Genomic DNA, 12,351 nt, shown 5'->3' on the forward strand with positions numbered 1-12,351 from the left:
AATTTCAGTTATCTTTAGTTGTTACTATAGTTACTACCCACTAAATACTTAGGTACAAAGTAATACATTAATAAATTAAGTTTGACACTATTTGGTGGAGGATGTATCATAGTCATATACGGAGTTCGGTAATATATTAATATAAGTTATAACAGGTACCTATAAATTAGAGTATTTAAGTTGTACTACGTCAGTGAACTAATTATTCTTACATGGTATGCATTGGCATATGTATTGCAATTAATTATGTGTGAATATATTATTGTACAACAGTTAATCGTATGCGCCTGTAAATCGTAATACATTTAGAGCTAATATAAATATAAATATAAATTAAAATATAAATGAAAACAAAAAAAATTAATATTAATATTTTGTTTTACAAAAATATATATAAATAATTAGAGCTATTAACTATTAAACTATGACTTACGAGAAAAACATTTATTTTAGGGTTATAATAAGCTATAGGTACCTATGACTGTTGTTCGATTTTATTTGAAAGCAATGGCCCCAGTCTGGCCAATTTAACATGGGCCCCTTGTTATCAATTTACGGCACTGTCCAGAATACGTTCTTTATAATATAAATTATATTAAATTATAAACATCAAATACACGATTATTTCTGGTTAATAAGATAATATTTAAAAAAAAAATGTTGATGGTTCAAAATAATAACTGAAATAAAGATGTATTTAATATAAGACTCATCGTAATTTATAGTAATTTTATACTATAGGTTATAACTTATAATTATACACAGTGGCGTATCAAGGAATGGGGGGGAGGGGGGTAGAGGGTATTGTAACCTTCCCGAAAATCGTTAAATAATATCAACATTTTTATTAGTAAATTATTTTCAGATAAAATTCGTCAAAAAATAATTTAAACCCCCTTTCCCTCTACGAAAAAATTCAAACATGTCACTGATTGTACCTACCCCAATATAATGACACGTATAGAGAAAAATGACAACTAAAAAAAAAATTATTGTTCAAGCCAATAAAAGTTTTGTTAATATTTAAAAATATTGCTAGTTACCCCTGGTGTATTTACCATTGATAAGTTAGGTTAGGAAGATTATAGATTTAACAGAATTATATCAATACACATTGATATGATATACTATAAGTGCATGTGTAAAAAATTAAAAAAACAAATGCAGCAAAATGGAATTAAAAAGGAACTATATGATTGTATTTTGTATAATTGTATGCAATAGTTTTGAAATAGCATTTATTATTTAGGTATTATTAGGTTATTGCCTATTCGATCTTTGCTTTCACATTGTTATAACACATTGAAGTGCATTTATAAACACATTTTACAATTTTGTAAATTGCAAAAAGAACTACAGAAATTAAAATTATTGCAAAAGAAATAATATCCAATAAGTAATATTGATACCACGTCAGATTAACCGCATGAGATTTTAAATGTGGAGCACCTTTGTGACGAAGAACATACTCTGTCCAGTAAACAACCGATTGTGCTGGTGTCATCGGTCGATCTTTGAATATGTTCGAAGTATTTTTAGCATTTATCGTGTACCTATTGAAAATAATATATATATAGTTAGTACTTAAGCAAATTAAATTATTTTTACTCATTTTGTTCACTAATATTATAACCTATATGCGTATTATATTATTATAATTATATTTTACTTTTTGTCGTTGATAAGTTCTGAAACATGTTTTAAGAATGTTTCTTCAGACACAGAAAATAAGTCCATAGAGATCGCCATCCCAGCATTGACTAAATTGTCTATATTTCTATGTTGATCACCAAATAAGGGAAACCCAAGGACTGGGATACCGGCATCTACAGCTTCATATAATCCGGATATACCACCATGACTGATGAATAGTTTAACTTTAGGGTGCGCTAAAGAGTAGAATCCAGCATGTTTACAATTAGAATCAATAATTTTATAATTTTTATAGTTTATTTACTTAGTATGTCTCGTTGAGGAAGCCACTTTTTCATCATTACGTTTTTCGGTTTATTCTCTAATTCATCTTCATATTTCCATAAAACTCTCTGAGGAATTTGAGCTAAAACATTAACAAACGCATTTTTTATGTGTTCCGGTATTGAAGACATTTTAACAGTTGAACCAAAGGTGAAATAAATGACACCATGTGAGGATTGTTCAATAAACTCTAGTATATCCTGAAATCAAAGTATATAAATTATTATATTTTAGACTTTATCTTAGTTAAATGTTTTTCCTTTATTTTGTTTGATCATCATGAAGGTGCCTAACTATAAACTACATATCTATTCATTTTCAACTTCAGTGTACATTCAGTGTATTCAAAATACTAAAAACTGGGGAAGTCGCTCTGCTGTATATAGAAGGGGTTTCTTAATATTTATGTATTCAAATTTAAAAAAAGGGGGGAAATGGGTAACGCTTTGCTATACATCTAAAGAGTCACTGTAATGGATGTATTAAATTTGAATTCATTGATATAAAATCATTGCAAACCAAAAGACGGTTCTGAGTGAAGACGGCGTGGTATAATAATACTACTATATTATTACTAATACTATATTTTAATTTTTAAACTTATAAAGTAATGTCTTTTACTATCAGGCATTAGTACCTACTACAGTAGGTTAAATTCATTATTGACGAATTGCATTTAAAAATGTTATTCTGGTTATAAAATATAACAATATATTTTAAGAGTTTCAATTTACCATGAATAATATTTTTAAATTACAACAAAATAACTAAAATTCTTGGTTTTAATATGTATTTTCGCCCAAATTTAAATTTAAGGAGTCAAAATGTGTGAACATTTTATGGTTTATAAATAATGCTATTATAAACATTCAGTGTAAATCATGCATTTACGATAATTTTTTTTAGACTTAGATCAAAAACCAAAATCTATGTAAATGAAATCAAAATATTCTTGGTTTTAATATGTAATTCGTCCAAATTTTAACTTAAAATATCTATAAAAAATACTGTATTTATATAATTTATAGATTTTTTAGTTACTGAATTAACTATTTATATGAAACCTTGTTTTGAATTTTCAATCCGTAGCTATAAAAATTGAACATTTTATAATTTGTAAATTTTAATGTGGTACATTTTGTCGACTGATATCGTAACTATATTATGTGAGGATGAGCCTTGTATTAAATTTTCAAGTTTTTTGAACCAAGAAATACAATTTTATTGACAGTTATAAAAAAAAAAAAACTAAAAAAATTGAAAACTGACAATGTCCGTAAACAGCCCAACAGAGTCAAAATATTTTCAAAATTTTATGGTGTATAGAAAATGATAGTATAAACTTTCAGTGAAATTTTCATGTATCTAAAGTTATTCGTTTTAAATATAAAAGCACAGTTTTTTTATAGTTATTTTATTTTAAAATTTGGACGAAATTACCTATTACATAACCAAGAATAACAATTTTAGTTATTTTGTTGTAATCTTATAATATTAATTCAACTTACCAGCTACCGTATTAATAATAAGTAATAACAATATAAATATAATAATATAAAATATCCACACTGACAAAATATCGTCTCCGCTCAGAATCGTTTATCGTATACAATGGTAGTACCTATATCATTGAATTCAAACTTAATACCATCCATTCTACCTACAGTAACCCACTGTACAGCAGAGCGGCATTCACTTACCAACCTTTTTTTACTTTTAATTGTTGTTAGAAATATTTCTTAAGTAGTATAAGTCGTTAATTATTATTCTCTGCGTCGTACAATCGAATATTTATTTATTTTGTCATATTATAATAATTCAATGATGCGACGATTGACAACGACGTACACGAATACCGAAATACTTGGATACTTGTGTTAGTCAACGCAATTATCTAGGTATATGGTAATAATTAATAATATACTATGAATTAACTTATATTATTTTATACTAGTATAAAACACATGAAATTGATTTTGTTTTTATATTCTTATATTATGTTAATGTTCACTGTATAATATGAGAATTACCCATTCAAATTTAATATGTACGTATGAGTTATTTAAATAATTACAGTAAAGTTGTCAGGACTAAATACGCATACATTATAAGCCCGTAGGTAGTTAAATAATAATAGGACCAAATATGTAGGTATAGGCTACATATTTTGATGGTTTTCAAAAAAGTTTTTATAATGCACTTCGGTATAATAAATAATAAGTAATAAAAACTATAAGCTCTAAAATGTATACATTTTAAAATAGGTATTACAAAGTCTCTCGCCGTGTTTGTCCACGTATTTACGTTACTTTAAAAGTTACAAAACTATTCAAGTACCTACTTAATGGAAATTAATAATTAAACTTTTAACCGTTTTAAGACATTAAAATTCAAAATATAGTTCTCCGTATTGGCTATCTCAAGTTTATATGAAACACAGAAACGAACGTTTTTGTTTTTAGTTGAGTGTCAATTTTCTTTGCAAAAATCGGCGTGGAGACGTTATTACATTTTGATAGGTATACAATATACATAAATTACAATATTACATATTATACCAGATGATGCATTTAAGTGTTTACAGTCATATTATTTTTAAAAGTTTTAACTTTTTTGAGAATATTATTTTATTTTATTTAAAATACTTAAAAATCCGTCAAAGTTCCTTAAAAATGAAAATTTCGTTCACGTTCTATTTGATTTACGAGAAGTCGAGAATGATGTTCTCACGTGTAACTCACAAAATAGGTATAACGTGAATGTGTTCTTTCCCAACCTTATTCAACGCTATTCTTGACACGGAATCGACTACATCGTGAATGTTGCTCTAGTCACCGATGTCGACATACAAAATGTTCGTTTATACATAATATATTATATCGATTTCTCAGTTTAATTAAGTATTAACTATTTACTATCGTCACATAAAAATAATATATTTAAAAAACAATTACAGTTAGTTATAACTTATGTTAATACTAATTGGAACGTTTGATCGTGCATAACATCGTATATTTCCTTTTACCTAATTATATGTACCGAACTTTTTCACCACTGACTTTCTATGATTTGGACTTTTTGGTAGTCCATCGTTTTTTTTTTTACACTGGTTTGGTCAAACGATCTTGTAGATCACAGATAAACAAAAACCCGATTAATTGATCGAGTTTCATTTCTATTTATTATTATTTGTTATAATCAATTACAAATACATATAGTGTCAAAAATCTGCAGTCCCCCTAAAACCTGTGTTTTCCAAAAGTTTTACAACTAGTATAGAGCGTAGTATTTACACTTGAAAGTTAATTTTTCAGTTAATTTTTTATTTATTGATGAAAATAATAATTATTTAAAGTTATAAAAATTAAGTAATTATTATTTCTAAAGATTCCTATTTTCTTAACAATCTCCCTAATAATAGACACCTACATAAAATTGTCTACCGTATATTTATTACAATAATTTCTGGTAGCACTGATATAGAAGGGGGAAACATAAAATAATGGTTCACCAAAAAATTGGCAGTCTTCCGGTTTAGATATTTTAAAGTACTCGTTTAAACTATAACACCCGCAGGTGAATGCAAGAATGCTTTTTTTATTTGTTATAACAAGGTCTAAAAATGATAAAAATGCCTATCTCTCTTTAAAAAAATTGAGCACGTCACTATGATATCATCACCACTGACATACCTCTGGCAATGTCTTGGCCGGTCTCAGGTGTATTCCGCCGACGTGGATGACGGACGGCAGTACGGGGTTGGGCGGTTCGCTGACGTAATGGCCGTTGACGAACACCAGCGACGGCATGACAGGTGGTACCGTATCGTACTCCCTGGGCTCAGTGTACTTGAGCACCCTGTCCACGTATTCTAACGCGATGGTACTGTACGCGAACAGCGCCGAGTTGCTCAGCCTCTGCGCGAACGTCTTGGGAATCCCGTGACCGGCCACCAGATGCGACTCGGCCGCAGGGTTGGCCGCGTGGCCGGTGTGCGCGCGTTCCATCAACCCGACGGCCGGCAGCGCCGTGGCCAACACGAGCGGCACGCCCAGCTGGACGGCCACGTAAGACACGCAATCCGACAGGAACGGCTCGACGATGACGACGTCGAACGGCGGGCGGCCGTCCCGGTGCGACCGCAGCGAGTCCCTCATCGCCGGGTGGCCGTAGATCTTGTCGCACGTGTCCCGGCTGTGTCGCACCCATCGGAACACGTTACCGACGGGCGTGCGCCACCTTCGCATGACGTCCGCCACCTGGCCGTCCCGGGCGGCCAATAGTTCCCGGGACAGGTCCACCTCAGTGTAGTTGTCCCGCGGTCGGTGGCCGTCCGCCGACGGAAACGGCGTAAACGCGGTGACCGCGTGACCGTTGTCGACGAGCGCCCGCAGCACGCCGCTCATGAAGTTCCAGTGACTTATGCCGGACATCGTCTCCACGGCCAATATCCTCGCGGCGTCCGTAGTGCACGTCAACGCCGCCGCTAGCACGACGGCCGCCGATAGTCTCGACGACGGTGGTGACCATCGCATCTCGTCGCAGTGGCGTGGCCCTGCAGGAAGTAATATGGAGGGGCGGCCGCCTCTGAATATGTCTGAAGGGTCGGTCGGTGGGTGGTTAATTATTTAGTATTAATAATAGTAGTACTTTAGTGTTGACTACAACGCGGGCGATTAAGAATATTATGACGGCAGCGATGCCTTTACCGGGGTTTGCGGGGTGGGTGGAATATTATAGATTTGCCTCTGAAGAATAATATTATGAAGTCCGCCACGCCACCGCGATGTCGTTGATGTATAATATTAATTATTGTTATTCGGTTGGCACAAGAGCGTGACGCGCTTGTATGTTTCGTGTTCTCGATTATCGTGTAGCAAACATTTAGACGAACGCGCGTTTTCGCAACGGACGACGACGACGACGGCCCGACGATATCCAACGCAAAGGTCGACACAACTCGTAGCCAGTAGCCTCGAACTCACCGAGTTCTGACCGGTATTGGTAGTTGGTACGTGATATTGGTACCTAGCTGTATATTATTATAATATTATATGCCTAGTTTGCACGTGACGAGTTATCGGCCGAGAGAGTGAACTCTGCCGAGCACTGCCCTGCCCCGTGTGAACTCGAGGAAGAGTACTGGGTCCAGTAGTCGGACGAGTTGAAATGAGCTATAGCGAGAGAATATAAATCGTTTCTATTCGCTGGGCCGAGTGACTACCCCCTCTCCTCCCCCACCCACAGATGCATGTACTGCAGTCGGCACGTCTTATTGCCAACCTAGTGTCAAGTAGCCGACGACTAGATAATATACCTTGGTAGTGGGAGTAGCCACTCGGCGCAGTGAATAAAAAAGCTGGTGTACATGCTGACTCTGTAAATGTCAGTACTATATTAATTAGTACTATAGGCCGAGCAACAAAACGAGTTTCACGGTCGAGTGATCATCACGTGTAAATTGTAAAAGTTTTACAACTGGTATAGAGCGTAGTATTTACACTTGAAACTAGGCCAGTTAATTTTTTAATTTATTGATGAAAATAATAATTATTTAAAGTTATAAAAATTAAGTAATTATTATTTCTAAAGATTCCTATTTGCTTAACAATCTCCCTAATAATAGACATAAAATTGTCTACCGTATATTTATTACAATAATTTCTGGTAGCACTGATATAGAAGGGGGAAACATAAAATAATGGTTCACCAAAAAATTGGCAGTCTTCCGGTTTAGATATTTTAAAGTACTCGTTTAAACTATAACACCCGCAGGTGAATGCAAGAATGCTTTTTTTATTTGTTATAACAAGGTCTAAAAATGATAAAAATGCCTATCTCTCTTTAAAAAAATTGAGCGCAGTGAATAAAAAAGCTGGTGTACATGCTGACTCTGTAAATTTCAGTACTATATTAATTAGTACTATAGGCCGAGCAACAAAACGAGTCGAGTAATCATCACGTGTAAATTCCCCCTCCCCCCCCCCACCCAAAAAAAAATAGGCTTTAGTGCTTGGTGCGTCATTAATTTAATGAACCGGAAAATGTGTGTGTATTGGTGCAATAGCATCTAATTTGAAAATTACATAACCAGTGCGACGCTGTGTACAGTTCTTATACGCTGAGTGCGGTCATTGATCGCAACGTGTCATTATCGTTGTAACATTTTAATTTTACAACACGGCTACAATAACGGACACTGATATAATATTACGTGATATTAGTTGGTAGTCGGTACCTAGCTATCATTCATTAAATTATATACTTTGCGAACTCAAAAGTTTCTAACACATGATCAAACACGACATACTTGCTACGTTACCTGTCATTAGTACCATTTTCGTAATATCATACGCATTTTGTGGTACCTACCAGTTATCTATATAATATAATTAATTACCATATTATATTATATTCCTATTCATCTCGTATATACATAAAAGTAGATGTTGATATGTCTGCAATAATGAGACTTAACAACTACTGAACCGTTCTCAATACAAATTATATCAAACGATTCCTTGGGACCTGAAGGGTGTTTATAGCTTATTTTTCAACACCTATAGATAGTTAAAAGGTAGCTCACACATAAAAAAATGTTGAGCTCACGAAAAAAGAATATATTTTTTTGGATTTTATTTTATAGGGCAGCTATTTGTTACAGATTGCCATTGCGGTTACAGTCTACGGATAATAATAATAATTTTGGCTCGGGCAACGCCGGCTGGGAACAGCTAGTTCAATATATTATAATATGTTATAATAGTAATTTAAAGTTTAAAAGAATACTAACTATCTTAATTTTGTTATACATATTACTAATATATTTATTTTTTTTTCATATTTTATAAATATTAGATATAAAGCCTTATGCCTACGTTTTTAATTTTAAATAGTTTGTTTTAGTTTTTGTACAATTATAAACACGTACGCATAATGATTGTGCATAAATCAAATGTTGTATAGGTTGTTGTTTATACAACTATTATGAATTTTTAATATAAACAGTACACAACTATAATAAATTCAGTACGTATACCTACATACCTACTGTAAATGTATCAATGTATTAATATCAACTATTGCTAAGCTTAATGGGCGAGCTCACAGGGGGGGGGGGGGTCATAGGGTTTAAACCCCCATTGGCCTATTTTTTACGCAATCCATTTTTTTGTACGATGATAGCCCCCCTACATATGTTTTTAGAAATTATCCACGACCCATTGAAAATTCCCGAGAACGTCACTGCAGTTAAGCCTTCTAATAAAGTATAATATACTATATTTGTGTTTTCACAATAATTGTTATTAATTCAAATTGTTCCAATAACATGTGGTCCATTAGCTCCTGAACATTAGCATCACAATTTACAAGCTTACACTTCGAGAATAGTTGATTCATCATACATGTTACAACACGATTATAATACGATGTATGGTATTATTATTTATGTGTGCATGGTTTATTATTATAATTTATAATTTTTTTTATGCCTATACGTACTTTGTGTATAATAATTACTAATAAGTAATAACCTTGTAGTAATGTAATTTGAGAGCTACATTTGAATGTTCAACTTACTCTTACTTAACTTAGATATTTAACAAAAGGTAAATACGTATAGCTCAGCGTTTCCCAACCGGTGTGCCGTGAGGCCTCCTATAGGTGTGCCGCGAAATGTCATAATTATTAATAAATGTTTACATATCGAGGATTACCTGATTCGAATTATCATGAATTCTTAATAAATGGTGTAGTAAAAATTATTTTGTTCACCATTTCTTGTTAAATAATTGAATGTGTTAGTCGTTAGTCGTCTGTTGTGAAGTAAATTATGTATTATTATAGAGTAGGTAAAGCTCAGGACAATATTATGACATATAAAAATTGACATGACGCAATCCGGTTCCCTTAGTAACTAAGGCTTAGTTCATCAACGGCATCCACGTGTATCAATACCTTATACACTTACACGTGCTTATTCCATACTCAAATAAAATTGTTAAACATTTACATGAAAAATTTGACCACAGTAGGAGAACGAGTATCAGTTAGCTCATGAAGTCATGACGTCAGCGGTCAGCTTGATTTTAAATATAGTGATTAGTTACACGTTTATACGTTTTTATTTTTAACAATAATTACAAAAAATACTGTTATTGTAATTTAAATTTTAAAAATGAAAATATGCAATCATATATTTTATAGATAATATGAGTATGATTGTATATTTTTTTTTATCTAAGTACGTTTTCTTTAGTTTTATGAACATTATGTTCTGCAGATATGTTTAATAATTAGTCTACAATTATGTAACTTGTTCCTACTCACCCATTTAAATGATATTGTATTATATGAAAACTTGTTCCTAAATTAATATATTAAACTGTTCAAAAGCTATTCAAAATGGGCGAGGGTGGAGATCTGAAAGGATGTAACAAATTTGGTGTGCCAACATATGCACAAAATCAGCCCTGTTGGTAATTTCATGGTGAACAGTATAGACTATGCCAACCCGAAATTTCTTTCCACCCAAGAGTCCAATGACCGATAATTAAACTGTCTATTCTAAGCTTGATTTTTGTTTATATCCATACTCTATAGATTCATTAAGCTATCCTAATATAATCTGAATTATTCTCATCCCTTAAACTAAAGGTCCGTGTTCTGATTTAGGTTTATAATTTTTTACACGGAATGACAAAATTCATACGACTTTAACGTTTACGACATAAGTACAACAAAAAATTCGGTTTCTGAATTATATAAGAAGGTACACGTCAAAACCACTATAGATAAAATGGACGACGAACCATCGCCATCGTTTATATTATATACATACAGCAACTAGAATGTGTGTTTAGTTTATGTTTTATATTTTATATTTAAACATTAAACATTCTACATCTACGCTATTACTTTTTTTCGGGGTCTTAGAAGGGATGAACTGGCCTTATCGTTTATAACGGAATGGAAAGTGGTTGGTTTGCGAATTTCTGTACGGTGCAGTGAACAAAGAAATCGCCAAGCGTTCGTGGAATACGAAAAAATAAAAATGTTAAAGTGGATCTCGAGCTGAGACGGAAAATTGAATTTATATAATATCATGTGCATACGCACATACCATACATACACAGTTTATACCACGAAACGGCTGATTAAATAATATTATACCAGTATACCATCACTGTTGTGACGAGAGCATTGCGAGTACTTTATATGTAGATTAAATAAGCGATTAGACGCTATCGAGAGCAATAGCAAATCGAACGTTTGGGTACATAAACACATACATGGTCACCATTTTTCTAAATGTCCTCATTTGATTTTATGAACTCCAGCTGTCAAGTACAGATGACAACCTTTTTTTAGCTGATTTCGCCATAAGTGGTTATGCCTTTTGAATCAAAGTAGGTACCTCTATATACTTCAAAAATTTATTTCTTGGCACGTCACTCGGTGTTATTTGACAGTCGACTAAAAGATTTGTTGTAGTCGTTTAAAATTGTAAACAAATTGAGTATCGTCGTATCCATTGTGGTGGCGACAAGTGTCTAGGTATATAAAATAGTTATTGAAAATAGTGGCTCTTAAAGGAGTGAGTAAGGCACCTATAGGTATGTATAAATATAGAATAACGATATTTTTATAAAAGACTTACAACTTCGCTGGTTTATAGACATCTAGAATTGCAGTACATTAAAATCGATTCGGCCATTTACGTTTATAAAATATGGGCCATCCTGTATGATGGCAGGGTCAGGCAACGCGAGCAAAATATAATACGATTAATAAGGAGTAGACAGTATAACATTAATTCTTTGGGGCATGGAGATCGCGTACAAAACTGGGCCACGTGGGTATTAAGAACGCGATGCTAAGGCGTCCTAAAATAATATATTATGTTGACCGTTTTGTGAATGGCCAAAATTGCAATAGGTCAAGGAAAAAAATTATTTATTTTATTTACTCCATTCATGTGTTTTTTCATCTAAATAGTTTCTTACTTTACATTTGCTACTATTCATTTATGCGTTTATTACGTGACCCTATGTATAATAATATGTACCTATATATTATAGTTCAGAGAACAACCACCGCGGTTTGGAGGACGAATTTATTATTATTATTTTTTTTTAATATCTGTATAGCTGACAGGTAGCTGTTATTGTTCAATTTATCATGGCTATTACGAAATAAACGCAGTGACGTATTATAGGTAACTTATAGGATTTACGATATTTGTGGTAAAATAAGCCGGTGGTCCTTAATTCTAACAACCCCACTCAAAATGTTTTTTTTTAAAACATTACAAAAAGGAATAAAATATAGTTTGATAATATATTTAATTATATAACATGATGAAATATTAAA

General features: G+C 32.7%; 1 protein-coding gene across 1 annotated transcript; it reads right to left on the reverse strand.

Moving 5' to 3' along the window:
* Positions 1–1,172: 1,172 nt before the first annotated feature.
* On the reverse strand, positions 1,173–7,128 carry LOC132943989 (UDP-glucosyltransferase 2-like). Its single transcript, XM_061013190.1, has 4 exons — positions 5,670–7,128; positions 1,958–2,177; positions 1,670–1,889; positions 1,173–1,553 (listed from the first exon to the last, which is right to left on the reverse strand). Exons 1-4 carry the CDS (start codon positions 6,510–6,512, stop codon positions 1,268–1,270), a joined length of 1,569 nt encoding a protein of 522 aa, XP_060869173.1. The 5' UTR covers positions 6,513–7,128; the 3' UTR covers positions 1,173–1,267.
* Between the last annotated feature and the right edge of the window lie 5,223 nt (positions 7,129–12,351).

This window comes from Metopolophium dirhodum, chromosome 4, assembly GCF_019925205.1.
Source record: "Metopolophium dirhodum isolate CAU chromosome 4, ASM1992520v1, whole genome shotgun sequence".
NCBI lineage: Eukaryota > Metazoa > Arthropoda > Insecta > Hemiptera > Aphididae > Metopolophium > Metopolophium dirhodum.